The sequence below is a fragment of the Cyrtonyx montezumae genome, unplaced genomic scaffold (assembly GCF_038088225.1).
Source record: "Cyrtonyx montezumae isolate F1298 unplaced genomic scaffold, pur_monq_1.0 scaffold_3, whole genome shotgun sequence".
Lineage (NCBI taxonomy): Eukaryota > Metazoa > Chordata > Aves > Galliformes > Odontophoridae > Cyrtonyx > Cyrtonyx montezumae.
Genome location: NW_027072034.1, coordinates 43,368,735 through 43,386,761, shown reverse-complemented (window position 1 = coordinate 43,386,761; position 18,027 = coordinate 43,368,735). Strand labels below are relative to the sequence as shown.

The window sequence follows — 18,027 nt, the reverse complement described above, 5'->3', positions numbered from 1 at the left end:
ATTTACTTGGTCCAGACGGGAGCTGAAGTCTTTTGTGTCCTGGTAATAGTAAAATCTGATTAGTATCGGTCATTAAGGATGGCTAGATTTCAATTACGTGGTCTTGTAGTCTGTATTCTATTAAATCTTGCACCTCTTAAATATATTTAGCTAGAGAAGTGTAAAATTTTACACTGCCATCCTTTCCCTGTCTCCACAAGACCTGTTTAAGGCTGTTGAAAAGTGCTTAAATTTGCCTTCTCTCTGTAAACTTTCTTGTCAGAGGAGGAGATGGAGAAGAAGGTGTTATGTGTTTCAACTGTTTCCCAGTGTCCTAAATAATTTGGGGGTTTCACCCTATTTAGGGGTTCTCTCTTGCTCTCTAAGTGCTTGGTTCAGTGATACAGGATATCTGCTGTCCACTCCATGAATTGTGATGCATCAGATAGCTCTGGAAATGTTACATTGCTAAAGTACGTGCAGGGTTAAGGATTTCATCCACTCGAGAGCTGAGCAGTAGGAGTGTAATTACCCATTGCCTTCAGTATATCTCTAGACCTTCTTTAACCAGCCAAAACCCGTTTGTCACCTCCAGTGTTTAAAGCACTTAAATCATTGCATTATTTCTCTAGCCAGGTGTCTTTTCTCAGGTTGGCTCCTGTGCTGCTCTGCCAGTAGTTGTGTTATTGGAAACATCATTTTTTTTTTGTATGGTATTTGTTCAATAGCCATTGTTTTTCAGGACTGTTGCTACCAGAGTCATTACTCTTAAAATCAAGAATTATCCCTGAGTGTATTTTGGATCGAGTTAAAATAAATTGAAAATGAACACAGAGAAGCACTGCTCTTGTTATGTCTTGCACTGTTGTGCTTGGTGTCGCAGCACCTTCCTTGCTCCAAGGTGTATGTTCCCAGGGTACAGACTTGGGGCAGACCACTGTGAAGTGCTGGGAGTGATGGGAGCTGGAGCAGGTGAGCTTGGCTTCAAGCTGTTGCGAGCAAGGCTAAGGAAGGGGAACTGTCTCTGACAGCTGGGGACAACAGAGATGTTTTAACAAAATGCATTGGTCTCAGCTGAGCCTGCTGGGCTCTGTGGATCCAGAAGCTGGCAGTGGGAAGGCTGCAAACATAAATATCCATAGTGGGTGAAGGATGACCCAAGAGGCGTAGAGTGGTACAGTGACATCATCCAGGTTATAGGCAGTGCAGTGTGGGCTGGAGGAAGTGACTCCAGGTGACAGTGCCTGAGGTGGGTACCAGTCTCCTGGACCTCTCCTTGCCTTTCTTCTGCAATTAGACATGATCTTGTGGTGGTGGGGGCCTTGGCTTAGCTGTGCCCTTCAGCGTGTCCCATTACCATCCCGTGTAAGCACAGCACAAAGCAGTGGTTGCAATGGGAGGTTGACCACTCACTGTAACAGCTCTCATCGTGTCCTGCTTAGTGCTCACTGCTCTGCTGCTTTCATTTGCTGTGCTGTTCTGGTGCTTTGGCAGTCTCCTTCTCCATAATTATTTGTCTCTTTGGGTTTTAGGCTCAAAAGCTTGCAGTAGAAAATTGTGGCTTGGGAAACATTCACAAGCTGTGTAGAGAACTTTGAGAATTCAAGATGTTTTGTTCTCCATCTTTTTTTAAGCTGTTTGACTAGCAGCAATTCCAAAATGTGAATGAAGCTTGTTTCATTAATAGGAAAATGTGCTTGAATCAGAGCCATTGAGTGGTGCAAAATGGTGCTTCGCTGTGCACCATTTGTGTGTTTGTTTTACTCTTTGATACTTGAATGTACGTGGTGCTTGGAAATTTTAGCCTGCAGGAATACGTAAAGAAAATGACTTTTGGGAATGTATTTATGCTTTGTGTTTGGGTTGGTGTTTTTTTGGCTTGGGGTGGAAGAATTTTGAAAAGGAGTGTGATTCACAGTAGTGGGGATGTGAATCATGAAGAAGGTCGAACTTCTTGAAGGTGCAAACTGAATTGGATATTTGATTTAAGATACAGCTCTCATAATTTTATGTGGGGTTTTTTTGTTGGTTTGTTTTAGTGTTTGAATGAGAGCATAGAAAAGGCACTGCCTTTCTGCTGCTGGTTTGGGTGCTGCTGGCTAGGGAGGACACCTGGTATTAAGAGTACGGCTGATCTGGTGTCCAGGGAGATTTGGGAAACAGAATAAATGGTGGGAATGCGGCCAGAGGAGGATTATGTTTTGAGCAGCCTGCTGGTTTTGTTAATATTGGAAACATATATTTGAGTTTATCAGTGTTTGCTGGGCTGGAGCTATGGAGCCTGCTGCTGATGGCTAATCAAGGAAGAATCTGCCTTCCTCATCCTGCCAGAAAGTGGGAGCTAACTTGGGCTCTCCAATATATTTTTGACTCTACCTTGTAATGTGCATTTTTGTCAGCTTGCACTCTAGAAAATTCTTTGAGGCTTCTAATCCTGAGATATCGGGAGTGTGCACAAGATAAACTGCAGAGCAAGTGGGAACAAAGCTGCCAAGGGAGGCTTGGTGGTCTTGAAACTTGGCTTCTTTTCAAGAGAGATTTTACACTGAGATTTTAAATTCTCGAGGTTTACGGGTGTTTTGCTCTCTGGTGCACCACAAATGAAAAGCTTGATGTGAGCCAGGAGTGTGTGCTTGAGGCCTGGGAGGCCAACGGAGACTGGGTTCCATCCGAAGAGGGGTGGCCAGCAGAGGGGGAGGGGATTGCACCCCACTGATCTGCCTTCTTAAGGCCTCACCTGGTGTTCTGCATCCAGGCCTGGGGCCCTAGCACAGGAATAATGCAGAGCTGTTGGAATGGGTCCAGCTGTTTCAGATCACGAAGATGATCAGAGGGCTGGAGTACCTCTCCGATGAAGAAAGGCTGAGGGAGCTGTGCTTGTTTAGCCTAGAGAAGGCCCCAGGGAGACCTCATTGTGGCTTCCAGTACTTGAAGGGAACTTATATGCAGGAGGGAGACTGAGTTTTTACCCAGGCAGTTAGTGACTGGAAAAGGGAAAATGGCTTTAAACTAAAAGAGGGGGGATTTAGGTTAGGTGTTAGGAGGAAATTCTTTACTCAGAGGGTGGTGAGAGCTGTGGGTGCCCCATCCCTGGAGGTGCTCAAGGCCAGGTTGGATGGGGCCGGGGACAGCCCTGCCCATGGCAGGGGTTGGGGCTGGGTGGGCTTTGAGGTCCCTTCCAAACTAAAGATTCTGTGATTTTTGAAACCAAAGATAGTGTCTTGTTCAAGATAAGATGTCTTTTTAAAGCTTCTTAAATGCTAGGTTCTAGGAACTTCACTTGGGATTTGCTGCAGGAAAGAAATGAACACATCATGCGTACAAAATGCCATGGTCTAGATCTTCGATGCTTTATATTAAAGGGCCATGGTTTTTCTTGGTTGTTTTTTTTTTTCTCTTCAAGAACTTTTCAAAGACATCAGATGACTGTTGTTTATATGTAAACTAATGCTTATATCACTCAAACTGTGTTGACATAAATGTCATTCCCTCCCTCGAACAGAAGTGTAAGAAGTGTTGTTGTATTTGCAAGGAGCACAGCTGAAAACAAGTTTGCCACATGGAACTTCCCTCGTGGGAAATCAGATGCTTTTCTCGAGCTGCTTAGGCATGCGTTACAAAAAGAAGCCAAAACTTTGGGAGTAAGAGCTGACTAGTGGGAGTACATGAGGCCGAGAATTCATGGTACAGGCGCAGGGAGCTGCTCCAGCACATCTGTCAAGAGCCCACAGTTTGCAAGGTGGCCCAAACAACAGCACTTCCTACAACATCTGCTCCGGATCTGTGACGGGGGCTGGTGCGAAAGCCAGGACTCTGGAAATCTCTGAGATATTTCTCATACCACACCAGGGGAATATAACAAAAGCCGTTGCGTAATCTGTTATTGCCTGCTTCCCAGCCAATGAAGTTACTAGGTGCTAAAGCTGATAAATGTTCCATTAAACCAGAATTTGATGTAAGCAAGTACAATGAGAGGGCTTTGCTATACTTGACTGATTTGGCCAGGGCTGCCTATTCCAGGCTGAAATGAAAATGGCAATTTCTTGTGCACAGTATTTGTATGATGAAAATCCCACATTTCAGCTAGCGTCTAGGAACTTAAATAATGACTTGGCATGAAAAATAGCTGGGTAAGTAATTTTGTTTTTATAGCCTGTTATTTTTAGTTCCCCCTTTAATTATTTTGTTTGAAAATACCTGTATTTCTCCTCAAACTTGAGCTATAGAAAGCCTACAGTAGATATTCTGTCTTTAACTTCCTCCACCAATTCTGCTCCGAGGTTTTTTGGTCTTACCTGCCATTAATACGCTTGCAGTACCACGTTTGAGAACTCACGATAATCTACCACATATCGGATTCCTCTTATTCCTCTCAGAGAGGCAGAAAAGAATCAGGAAGCAGAAAAGTCACTTGAAAGTGCTAATAATTTAGAGCAGCCATGACAGACTGAAGGTAACTGTTTGAGGAGTGGGTGGAAATAAAAGAAAGTACGAACAAGGTGGCAGCTTTCGTCAAGACTGGAATCATTTTAGCTTCAAATGGTGTGTAGGTTCCATTAAAATGATCTTTTTTTTTCTTGTAAAACTTTAACTGGATTTTCAGGGGCTTCCTATGGCAGTTGTCTTGCAAGCAGTCATGTGTGTTCCCCATTACAATCAGCTCTCTGGCGTGGGTTAGGCTGTTTCTCACAGAGAGGAAGAAGCATTGGACCTCATGGTCAAGCCTTGTTCTTCCCTCCTAATCTGCTTCTCTTTTGAGGTTTGTGGGCAGGGTGTATGCCTGTGGGTAAGCTGTTCTCAGTCCCTATTATCCTTGCTTTTTTGATAGGTACTCTTAAATGCTCCTTTCCTGGAGACCACTGGTTTTGTTTGTTTCTGCTTCTGGCTCATACCCATCCCTCAGTTACAATGTGAGTAAGCATACTCCCTGGTGTAGTAGTTCCATGGTTTTGTTTTCCTCGTTGCTTTTCATCGCATAGTGGCAGATTTTGTCTGATCTGTCTCCTCCTGCTTTTGGACGATTTTGTGTCGACACTCGATCCTCCATTGAATGCTCTCTCAGCAGACTGGTGGCCAAGGCACTTGATGTGTTCACACGCGTGTGCCACGAGCAGTAGGTGGGAGCTGCTGTGGCACAGGCAGGTGATGCACTTGGCACGTGCAGATATGCTTTCTGTGGAGGACAGCTCTCTGTGATAGCTGCTAGCTGTCATCTGCTTCAAAGTATGCAGTGTACCCCTGTTGGAGAAAGAAAACAGTGGGAAGATTGGAAGAAACTGATTTAAAATAAACAGAATGTCAGAAGATGCTCTCTTAAATCAAAATGAAGTGATTTCCTGGAGGGCTGTTGAGGGCCTGGGTTTCTCTTGCTGCAGTATCTGGAGGGCATTGGTGCATATGGAATATTAAGTGTGGTTGCCAAGGTTAATGGGGATGCCCCAGCTGCTGTTAAAGCCCAGTGTATAAATATGTTAATTACTGTATGCTGAATCTTTTCTGTTGTTGAAAGAGCATACAAAGAAAAGAAATGAGGAATGTACTACCATATTCACAGTCAGCACTTCTGTTTCTTCTGCTGATAAAATGCTTTCGGTTGAGAAAACTTTTTTTTAATGCTGTATTAGTCAATCTCAGACAAGATTGCTGTTTCTTGTGTGAAGAATGATCCTCCACAGTAATGGAATTAAACTTCCAGAAGTCTACCTCGCTCCTTAGAAAGAATTCTGTTCAAATGAGTTGGAGAATTGGGAATATTCTGTTGTTTTTTTTTTTCAAAATGGTTGAAAAGAGGGTAGTTGGACTAGATGACCTTTAAAGATCCTTTCCAAATCAAACAGTTCTATGATTTTATGATTTCACAATTTAACTGAGGGATGAGAATGGAAATAAATCCCTGAGTTGTTTTTAAAACAAACAAACAACAACCAAATATTTTTTTTATTATTATTATTTATTTATAAAGACCACCCAGCAGTTGCTTGGAAATGTAGCTCCATTTTTGCTCTCGTGTGCTAAATGAGTCCCTGTGCAGAACTCCTTGGGGGGCTCCTACCATGGGCTTCATAGGGACACACAGGAGGGAGGTAGTTACTAGCCACCATGTGAAATCCTGAAGTGTTCCTTTCTCTTTCCTCTGGTATAATGAAGGTTTGGAAATTCAGACAATGCAGTCATGCCTGCTTAAGTTCTCACCTACTGTCATCCTCAAGGAAATATTTGTTCCTTAACTCTTTGTTTTTTAGGGAAGACGGTGGTAAGAACAGTAGGAGGAAAACATGCCTTTTTGCTTTCATCAGGAAAAGTGTGACTGCTGTGCCCACTTTCCACCTGGTCAGTAGTCTGCCTTCTTCTGTACGTGTGAAATGTCCCTTCTGTTAGGGCATGTACCTTGTAAATGAAGTGTTTTCTGTTGTCTTGCTCAGAAAATATGTCAAGCTTTTCCTTGCATATGTTTCATTGCTCCAAGACTTGTGCTTGGTGTTTGCATCAGACTGTTATATCTTTATGGAAAGAGATTTCTTCTCCTCAGTCAAGTTTAAGCACAGGAGAAAAAATGATTGCCTTTATTTACTGTGTTGGTAGTATTTTCTTGCTGCCAGGCTAACTTGCTGACATCACAGCGGTATCCCAAATCTGAATTGATCCTAACTGCTACATGGAGACTGAGGATGTTCAGGATTTGGCTTGTGGACTGTCACATGTCTTCTGTAGTCACAAGTGGACTTCCATCAGAATCCTTCCTCTTCTGGTGGAAGCCAAAGCTGTGATGCTTAAAGCCTTCAGGCAGGACAGCTGCTGTGTACCTCTGTCTGTCCTGCAGAGGACGGCTGTGGGGAGCACCCTGCTGACAGCGGCCTGAATTCCAGGGCATGCAGGACATACCGTGCTGGTGCTTCCTGCCAGGAGATGCTGGCAATTAATTTTAAATCCCTCCCCTAGGTCATCAAGGCTTTTAAGGAGCTTTTGCTCTTATTATCTTCAAAACCGTCTTTCTTCCTTGACCATGACCTGCCAAGACAGCTGTGTTTCTCTTAAGCACTGAAGTTAATGATACAGAACATGAAGGATGAGAAGAGAGCAGGATTACAGCCATCTTTATCTGAGTACTCGCTGCCAGCATCAGTGGTGTGGGTGATCAGGGGCTCGTGTGGGTGCTCAACAGCATGTAAGTATTGAGATCTGGGGTTTGGAGGATGGTTGTACTATACATCCTTTCTGGACTGAGTGTGAAATAAAGCTAGTTTTTCTTCTCTTAGTGGCTGCTTTATGCATATTATTGCCTGAAAGCAACGGAATTGGCTTTTATTTTTTTTTCCAGACCTAACAGTACCATTAGATAAAGCAATCTTCAGTGTGTTTGTGTATGCTCTTGACATACCCTACATTTACAGTAAGCCCTGTGGAGGTGGTGGCTTTGCATTTGATGTCAATCACAACACCCTTGTACCCAGTGGGGCGAGAGTTGCTCAGTGCGGATGTCTGGTGGTGCTCTGCCAAAGCTGTGTAGCTTCTTTCCTGTTATGGTTGGTACAGTAATGCTAAACTTCCCTCTGTTCAAGGGGAGGTTTTACCACTGCCCTTTGTTTCCCTTGTAGCTGTGGTGACCGTCAACATGAGATCAGGACTGTAGAAGCTGGAGACGATTTGAGTAAACGTGAGGCACTACGTACTAATTAATTCAGGTCATGATGCTTATAGAATCAGCACAGCAGCTTCCTGCCTCCTAAGTGATTGCTGCGTTTCTGCTGTGAACCCCTTTGGCTTATGCCCAGAAAGAGCTGTATAGTAATTAAAATTAACCTGAACGGATTTAGAAGAGCCTGGTTTGAATTAGGGCATGGTTATTGACTCTAATGCATTTTACTTTGTGAAATCTTTCCCTTCCCTTCAGTAATATCATCTAGGTAGCACCTGTTAGCACCTGACTGAGGCCATTCATCTCTGTAGGGACAGGAGGGGCTTGGCCAACCCATACCTCACACCGGGGTGGGACGCTGTTGAGGCAGTGGTGCAAACTGCTGGGCTCACTGATGGCTGCCACTGCCTCATAAGAGCCAAACTCTAGAAAGACACAGCTGCAGATGAAGAAAATGGGGTGTGAAAAGGAACACTATGGCATGTTGTCTGAAATGTGTTATATTAGGCGTGGCTGGGGCATCGGGATGTGACGCGATAGGACCTCCCCTACTCAGAGTGATGTGTGATGCGTGCTTAAGGGGCATAAACGAAGCAGGATATGTATATAAAGAACTGTCGTGCCTTATTAAACACCATTTTGCCATTTTCTACATCCCCATATTGGTGTCTTTGTGGAAGTGGCCCTAGTGTGGGGAGATCGCTAGTCCTCGGCAGACCAGACCTTCCAGAACAGGGACAACAGAAATGCTTAGAAAACAAAGCAGAACTTGTAGGAATCATAGAATCATAGGGGTTGGAAGGAACCTCAAGAGATCATCGAGTCCAGCCCCCCAATATTGCATTCAAGTTCTTTGGGCTTGGAGGAAATTGTTTTCTGTATACATATGTAGGAACCTCAGGAAAAATCAAGAGAATGAGACAGTTTTAATCTCAAACCATGGAAGTTCAAGCACGAGTCCTCATCAGAAAACTGCAGTAAAACTTCTTTAAAAGAAGTGTCTTAGAGAAAGTTGTCTTGTTATTAGGCCTCAATTAGCAAGACGTGTCAGCGTCCACCATGCTGAAGCTGTACTATGTTTTCCAAAGCATTTTTCTGTCAGGTCCCACTGAAAGCTGTGGAAATGGTTTTCCAGATTCATCTCTGGAGATGACCCAGCTGCCCCAATGGCCCTGCCTTGTGCTACGTGATAGAGGGATGTGGTAAGGCCCACTGCAGGTGTGCCATCTGGTGTTGGATCAGTCTTCTTTTTCCACCATTGTTTGTTTTCAGAGTGGTTAAGAAGTTGTTGTCAGAAGAACAAAAAACAGTAGGAACCTTTTTTGTTGTTTTCATTAATCCAGACAAGCAGGATACTTATATTAGAAAAATATTTCTCTGCTAAGAAATTAGAACTATCTTTCATTGAAAAAAAATTTTGAAACATGCATTGTGACATGACTTTTTTTTTTTTTTTTTCCCCTCTGAGGGAATTGTCTCTGCAGTGAAGTGAAATCAGTCCTTGGTTTCAAGACTTGTACTGGATAGTTCCTCATTTTGGAAGCTATTGGAAATGAAAGCAAATGTGTGAGTTGTACAGAGATGCTGTGGTTTAGACCAAGCTGTTTTTGTTGTTGTTATTTTGTATTTGTTGTTTGGTTTGGTTGTTTTGTTTTGTGGCTTTTTTTTATTATTTCTGTTTCTAACTTATTTTGGAAAGCAAAAGAAATTAAGAGTTCACTAAGCATAATTTTCTTCATTCCTGTGAAATGATGGAGCATTGATAATCTCTGAGCATGTCTGTACTTTTTCCCTTTCTAAGAATAGGTTTTTTGGAAGGTACCATTAACCTCTACTACCCAGGAGATGTTTCACACTCTTTAGAGAGGGTCTCCCCTCTTCTCTCCTTGCTTTCTATGCAGGAGGCTGATTAGCATCCTTCTGGAGGGCTGTGGGAGTATTGTTCTTGGGCACCACAAAATCTTCAGTGTCTGTTCTAGCTCCTATACAACCATTGTCTGTTGTAGTCCTTGAATGCTCAAAATGTCACAAGACCTGCTACTATTTTGGAGACTTTTGTTTACTGTTTGATTTCTGACCGCTTAGTGGCTGGTACTTATTTTAAGTTTTCCCTCTTCTATGGTTTTGTTGCTGTTGTTTTGATCTTGAAAAGTTCAACTTTTTCTGCTTGCTTTAGATCTTCAGGCCAGCGTCAGGCCTCAGTGACAGCACTGTAAGTGGCAAGGCATGCCTCTTTTCCTAGATGATATTAGCATCTTTGCTTTTGCTTAGTAAAGAATACTAAGTCTATTCCACATCATCTGCCTCTGCTTTTTTGTGCTGTTATCTTTGGTATAGGGTTACAGTTCCATAGGAAAGCACAAAACCTGTACAAACCTCAAGTGCATGTGAAATACTTGTGTACTCTGGGAAATAAATGGGGTCATCTTTTTGGTAGGAGATGCTTATTTGAACATACAGAGTATCTGGAAGAAAAGTGTTTTCTCCTAACGTCACAGAGATTCAGCATTTTTTTTTAATTTTTTTTTTTTTGCAGCTTTCCAAATACTCTGTGCTTCCTCCCTGCCTTTTCCCCTTAGAGAAATGAGAAATTGCTATAAAATAATTGCTGGCATTTGAGCAACGCAATAAGCTTATCTGAAACTTCCATGCATTCCCTGGTAGGTCACTAAAAGAGGCTCCATTAGTTGCTACGTCCTTGTTACAAATGTTTAATCTAAAACCAGTAAATCTCAGGGTGGGGGAACAGGGCGTTTCACAGTAACGTTGTTAAGGAAATCCTTGCAGAACTGACGTAAGCGTCATATATTTCTGCTTTGCAAGCTCTGCATTTTTCAGTCAGACTTTGCCATAGCAGAGTAGTTAGGAAGCAGTGGTTAGTGGGTCAGATAGGCCCAAGGGGCTCAACTGGGTTCTGTTGAGCCAAAAGTTAGTGCTTGTTAATCAACGCTGCGCTCTGCATACAAGCACTGTTTTACTTCCTCAAAGCTATAACATCATGGCTTGACATAGTGACATGATTTAGTGGTATGGTGGTGAAGGATTGATGGTTGGGCTAGATGATCTTAGTGGTCTTTCCTACCTTAATGATCCCATGATTCTGTGAAATAAAAAATGTGTTTGACTGGGCCATGCATGGCATCTGCCCAATACTGGAACCACCTGGGGATCTCTACCCTCACCACCGAGGCCGGCTCCCACTGCAGGCCTACCCACCCTCTTTGGAAAGGACGAGAGAGTTTCCTTTCTTGTCTCCTGCAGCCTTTTTATGACAAGGTGTAAGGCTCCAGGAAAGCCCCGTGCCTAAAATTAGACATGCAATTAATTTACAGTGCTGGGAAATAATTGCATAGATATCTTTTTTTCTCCGTACAGCTTCTGTAGGTGTTACACTCCTTCGCATTAAGTAATTGTCTTTTCAAATCTTACTGCTGCCACCTGCTCAGCCCCTAGTAAATGTAATTAACATGATGGCAGAAATGCTGGAGGCTGTGGATTTTCAATGCTAAATGGCTTACATACTGCCTACCATAGGCAGTGCGTTAATTGGGCTATTTTGATAAGTTTCAATTTGCCTTGATATAGGTCTTTCTTCTTCCTTCTTGTTCTTTTTCTTTTCTTTTTACTTTCTTTTTGACAGTAAGCCCCACGCAGGCAAGTTTCATTTAAGAAAAAAAGTCAATTTCAGTAAAAAGTGCCTCAGTGGACATCAGGTGCAGGCATCTTTAATTTGAAGGTCATTCACCTGAATTTCTTTCAATTAACACAAGTAGTTTATTCTACTCTTTATCTAAAGCAGGCTGAGTCAGTGGTGTATTTAAAGCTAGAAAGTAACCATTTACTAGATACTTATTGATTGCTGCCCTAAAGGAACCTAAGAGCAAAAATTAGCAATTTTCTTTTTTTAAGATCTGAAGTAGTTCTGTGCAGGTGCTACCTTTGGTTAGAAATAGGAGGACCCAGAGCTAGGTGATGTTGTCTAAATGTTGCATAGTAAACTTGATTTTGCTTTGTTTTAGGTAAAGAGCTTAAAAAATGAAAGCGTTAATTTTTTTTTTTTAGAGGTCAACTTCTACAAAATGTTCTTTCAGCAGGTAACACTCACACAAGTACTTTTAAAAATAACAGGGATAGCTCTGGAGTAGATACCTGAAGATCTCAAACTGCTTGTCTTCCTGTCATGTTCCGTGCCGCCCTCCTCCTTCTCCAATCGTATGGCAGGTTGCAGAGAGAGGCAGTGAGTCCAATTGGAAGTGTGAAGTGCCTGTATGAAAAAATAGGCTAAAATGTGAAACCAAATGCTTTTTTATTGCAATAAATAATTCTTATAGTGTGTCACGGTATACAGTTTGTTGGTGGCACAGGCTTACCACCAACACTATTGCCAAATGGTTTGGAATGGTTCAATAAAGTATGGCTAGCACTATTTTCAGTTTGACTGTCACAGTCCATTAAAGACCAAGTGAAGTATTTCCTTGGATTTATCTTTCAGGTAAGCAACTACAGAAATATGTACTACTATAATCAAAAGCTTCTGTTCATTATCAAATAGGAAGATCAACAAATTATATTTCATACTTACAAGCACTATCTTGGAAATTGTGATTGAAGATCACTCCCATGGCAGGAGATGACTCTCATGGAAATGATGTAACACGGCAACTTAGGTTCAAATATTTAAGGTTATGGATAGAAATGACACGTGAAAGCATGGTTAGTGATTTGTAACACATAATTTCAGCTAGGAAGAGGCTAACACACATAGTAGCTTTAAGTTGAAACTTTTTTTTCTACAGCGTCATTAAATTTTCTATTTGCAATTCTCATTACCACTGTTTTCCATTTAGCTATCAAATCTCACTCTAATAAGTAAAGATTTGCTCTGTGGTGAGGTCTGTAATATAAATTACATTCTTCCGTAGTTGCAAGTATAATTGCAGGTATATACGGTTTCACGGTTGCAAAATACATTGAACGTGCTTATACTTAATTGAAAACAGTGCTTCTCCCAGATGACAACTTGTTCTGAGGTGATAAATTGATCGCTGAGACTGCAGGGGAATATGGGGGCAGTGCTTGTCAGAGTTGCATTTTTCAGTCTTCCATGAAAATCCAAAGAAAACCCCAAATGCCTGTTAATTTCTCAGTAATGAAGTGCTAACAAGTACTTTAACTGCAGCCTTCCTAGGTGATTTGTCATAGTAGAGAGCTCCCCTTACACTTGCACTTAGCAGTACGAAGTCGTGCTTTCATACATACTTTCAAAACTGCGTTATATTGTGAATAAAGTTTCATCTCTAAAATGCTGAGCCTCCTGTAGGTGTAGGTGAACAGAAGCCTACATCTAACAGCTAGGTGGCAGAAACTGTGCCTTTTTAAAACAAAGTGATGCTACAAACTCAGCAGTGTTGCTCTACAGTGACTGCAGAATTTCTTTAATAGAAGGATTTTTCTTTATATGAAACGTCTCCAGTGAGAAGGGAAAAGTAAGGAACTTCTTTCTGTTTTCTCAGAGACACCTTCTTGCTGTGTACATAAACAGTCAGAAATACTCTTCCGCTGCATGTCTATCCTCTAAAATATATAAGTATACATATATATATGTTTTCTTACAATATAAATGTTATGTCTGGCAGATGTCACTTTATGCTTAGGGTGTGAGAAGCTGGGAGCAGGGACTGCTTCATGGGTTCGCATCTCACTCATCAGAGCTGAGGCTCACTCTGATCTTATGGTCCAGTCTTCTTGGAAAGTAGACACTGTAGGAAACCATATGGGAAAAAGGGTCATGTTAAGGTTTGCTACTGTTTCAAAAAGCATGCTTAGCTTTTAAATGGAGGTCAACCTAAAATGGAAATGCAGTCAGTAACAAATGCTGTGGGTGACTAGGAAATTCTCTAACCTGGGTTGATGACTGCAATTCCATGCAGCTGGTTGAGTCCTTTGCTGGCCACCGCTCTCTTGCAGAGGTCATATGTTGTTGTGGTATTCTGCTTAAAATTCTCAGACCATGCAGCCCTTTTTTTCTGGTATTTGCTGATATCTGCTGCAGTTTGGATAGGAAAGCAGATAAGGATTAAGCTCCACTCCATACACGTCACTATGCTTCGAGACAAGATCCGTCACTAGAGCTGGCAACTACTGGACTGCACTTTAAGGCGGTCAGGATGAAACCCTTGCTTTCCTGGGGAAGTAAGAGGCTCGTAGTGTATTCTTCAATCAATGCCATAATGGTGATGCAAAGAAATTCCCATGCTTTTATTAAAGGAAGTGTTAGAAAACAGCTTATGAGAAATGGTGGCCCACTCCTGCTGAGTGTTTCTTCTGCGTAACACATTGGCTTAGAAGCTCATGAAAGGGCTGACTCTGCTCAGCCTCCCATCATCGCAGCAGATTCTTTAGTCTGAGTGAGCAGTCTGCATGCAACTTGTGCTGTGTCAGCAGCATAAAAGTATTTCTGAATACACCATCTTATCAAAGTTACAAAAGTTAATTTGTTTTAAGAAGAGTGCAGTAGGGTTACTGAAGAAGGAGCAGGGGTATTTTTGTGTGATAGGCTGGGAAATAAATGCTTTGTTACAAAGCAGAGTGTTTTAAAAAGTGCTTGAGAAAGTTGAACTTAATGTCCTCTCCTGAAGAAATGGAAAAAAAACCAAACCACCAAAACCAACAAACTATGCACAGCCACTCTCTTAAATCTTCAACTGACAAAAAATTACCTTGACGACCAGCAATATGGGAATTTGGAACATAAGATCATTTGTTAAAATGTTTAAACTTCAATATGTATATAAGACAGAGACGGTGTAATTTATTTGAGTCAGAAGACAACATGTAAGATTTCCTAGCAGTTAAAATTGTCAAGAGCATGGTGTCCTAAAACATAATGGAAGAGGTAAGTGGATTTTGCATGTATTGGTTGTTGAAGAACAGAGATCGTGTATTAGCAGATGAAGAGTTTGAAGGATTACTGTAAAACCCTTCAAGTTAGTCTTGCTTTTTAATACAAATTGTGTATTTTAGCCAGAGGTAAAATTGTGCTTTCAACTGCAGAAAGTGCAGTCTAATGAAAACGTTCTTGAGAATTTCCCAAGTGCATTTTTACAGGAATGAGCATATTGAGTTGGCAGAATCCAAAGCAATTCATTAAGGCAATATGTTGTAGTGGCAAATGTCCTGTGATTTACATAATGTTTTAGTCATATCTGTACCTGCTTTTTTATTTTGTGGCTTTGAGCAAATGGGTTGAATTCTTCTGGTTTGCTTCTGTTTCATTTGCTCGTGTATTTGGAATGCTTCAAGGGTCATTATTATCTTAGGAAGCTGTGGTGTCTGAATGGAAGGTGATGCTGAAGAGGTTTCTATGTGGAAAAAATATGACATAGTATTGCAGGCTTAATTCGTGTTTGTTCTTAGTGTTTTCAGTCACAGTGTGTATCCAAAACCTCACAAAATGTAGTGTCTGAAAAGGCTCATAAATCCTATCCCTTTAGCTTCTCTTGCAACCATAAAGCAGAAAGTTGGAAGAGGAAGCAGGCTGCGGCTGAGGAAAGAGCCTGGCACATTATCTTTTCTGTCTGTGTTTCCATGTAAGTTTGTTCAAATATTAAAGTTCATAGTTTTCTCATCATTTAAAAAAGCAAAAACAAACAAACAAAAACCTAAAAACCCAAACCCAAAAACACACCACAAAAAAACAACCATGGGGTTGGGGGGGCAGGGGAAGCTAAAAAACCCAACCTCGTGTTAGTGTTTCAGATTCATCTGGTGCTTCATATGAAGAAGAAATATGTCCTGGCTGCAACCCAGCCCATTATTGCTTTCTGTAATTACGTGGGTTGGCTGAGTTGCACCTTAATCTAAGTGATGGAGGGACCTCTGCCTCTGTTACGTGACTGAGAAAGCTCTGGCTGACAGATCTGCCTAGAGTATATGTGCTTGGTGGGTCTTAAATGGAGAAGTTCTTCAACCTTGCTTGGCCCTGAGACGTGCAATCCCTTCTTGCTTTGTGTACACATTGTTGAAAATGAATCCTTGTGCTCTGCAAGCAAAGTTAGCTGTGCCCTCTTAGTGGTAATTCAAGTGACAGCAAGGACCCCACATCTGGAATGGGGAAGAGGAACATCTGCTGTGAGCCATCATGAGGTGCTAATCCCTGTGCAACTGGGGGCCCCAGGAACTCAGCAGAAGAGGAGAGGGGGCGGACAATGAGCAGGAGGATAGCAGTAGAGATGAGAAAGGCTGTGCATGGGAGAAGTGGGAAGCTGTGGGAAAATAAGCGCTTCTTGCATGTGAGTCAAAAAAGGAAAAGTGGTCCAAATGAGAAGCATAATCAGATTTTTGTTTCGGACCACATCAGTGCAGTATTGGTCACTGCGTGCAACATGCACATACAGCTTAATGTATTTTTACTTTGTGTATCAGTATATGCATTTTCTGTTGGGTATCTAATGCTAAACAAAGCATAAATCATCTGGAATTCAGAGTTCTGTTGTGCTCATTTCACAACTTAGTATTTGTTCCTATTGCTTACTTTCTTACGGGTTAATTAATATCTGTTTGCCTGAATCAGGCTATGTGGCAAGCTGTGGGAGAGAATGTGTGTGACTGTTATTTCTTAAGATTTATATAAGTACAAGAACAAGTAATCTCTCCTTTTCTTCCTTCTCAATTCATGAAATTATCTCAGTTTTAGAGCAGCTGAACTATGTATATGAGAAGTTTCTCACCTGAGTAGCCTCTTCTCTAGCCCCCAGTAATGGTTGTTAATGAAAAAATAAGAGGTAGTCACAGAATTGTAGGGGAGCTCATCTGCCAATGCAGGTTTCCTACAGTAGGTGTTAGACAGGAAAGCATCCTGGGGTGTCCTGAATATCTCCAGAGGAGTTTCCACCATCCCTCTGGGCAGCCTGTTCCCCGGTTCTGTCACCCTCACAGTAAAGAGGTGAGTCCAGATGAAAAGAACTTGGGAACATTTGTCGATATTTTATGTTTTTCAAGGACAGAATGTTTTCAGGCCAGATCCTGATATCCTTAAAGAACGGTTTTCACTGCAGCAAGGTCCAAATCCAAACATTGAATGCAGCAGATCTGATAGAAGCAGCAGAATGTGACCCCATTTTGGCTCTTACTGTGTCTACAATAAACTTCAATGATGTTTTCTCATGATGTTTGAGAGGTAATCTTGTTTTTTTGCTGCTTGATTTATTTCTAACAAGGCTGGAGGCCTATGAATATGGCATTTTCTGGAATGAAGTATGCATTTGGAGCAGGGGGGAGTGTCAAGCTGGTTTTTGTCCTTTTGTTTTTAACCCTTCTTCCATAGAAGACACAGTGTCCTATGAGCAGAACAATGCTATATTCCATTTTAGCATAGAATCACAAGCGGGATCTTTGGAATTAAATCTGGCGAATTGCCTGGATGTGTTCAGTTTTTAACAAGTACCGCTTTGTGCATTAGCACCCTACGCTTCCTCCCTCCCTCCCCCCGACTGTAACTGAAGAGAGGAGGAGAAACAAACAAAAAAAAAAGCAAAACAGAATGAAAGCATCTGTTAGAGCAAAAAAAGGGGAAGAAAGAAGGGTTGAAAAGAGGAGAAAAGATTTATTCCAGAACAGCTGTCAAATTTGTCAAAAGATCTGGACATAATTTTCAAGTTAGTCACACTCCTCAGCATCCAATTACATATGTATAAATCTTTTTCTTTTTGTTTTTCTTCTTAAATTATGCCTAATGTAGGTGAAATGCTATTTTGGAGGGGAATGTGGCTCAATTTGCAGCAGAATGTTTGAATGCTCATTTACCACAACTTTGAACCTCTGCATGTGTGCGTGAATATTTGTCACTGTCTCACACTTCCTTCTTTTTTTTGTCCGTGAGCTCAATTGGAGACATACTGCAGGGAGAGAAGATAGATTATTATTGAGCTTGGTAGCTAAGTAAAGCTTTGACATACTTTAAGGTGCACATTATGGCTGTTTTTATTAAATGTTAATGACTGCACTGCTTCTTTCTTTCTTTCTTTTTAAAATTTGTCAGAGGATAAATGGGAGTGTCAAGCTGAAAGGATTATTTTCCTTTAAATAGAGATCTGTGAAAATATGTCTTCTGACCTGATAGCAGTAACCTGTGAAGAAAAGCACTGCCCCACTGTTGGTTAAGACTGTCATATCGTTGAGTCAGCAGACAGAGATCTCCTGGCCGCCCTCTTTGTGGATAGGTCGAATTGTGATTGATTGTGAATCACCATTAAGGTCCAACAGCTCATCTGAAAAGTGCTCCTCTGCTACACGTCATGCGAGGCATTGTTTCTATCTATCTACAGAGCAAGATCTCTGATACAGATGGAGGTATATTCCTAAAATTAACTGTCTTGCAGTGGCTGCACTCGGTACTGCATTCCTAAGAGGAA

At 41.6% G+C, this 18,027-nt stretch overlaps 1 protein-coding gene across 3 annotated transcripts in view; it reads left to right on the top strand.

The window, feature by feature from the left end:
• Nucleotides 1-18,027, top strand: part of GPM6B (glycoprotein M6B) — a 103,305-nt gene that overhangs the window by 2,057 nt on the left and 83,221 nt on the right. Inside the window, exon 1 of one of the 3 annotated variants that reach the window (XM_065741401.1) lies at nt 16,362-17,271. The exons of 1 other annotated variant lie outside the window; for it this stretch is intronic. In XM_065741401.1, coding sequence (XP_065597473.1) covers nt 17,271 — 1 coding nt within the window. In that variant the 5' untranslated portion in view covers nt 16,362-17,270. Of the gene's footprint in view, nt 1-16,361; nt 17,272-18,027 lie in introns of those variants that run through there. One more of the 3 variants, XM_065741403.1, reaches the window with a different exon arrangement.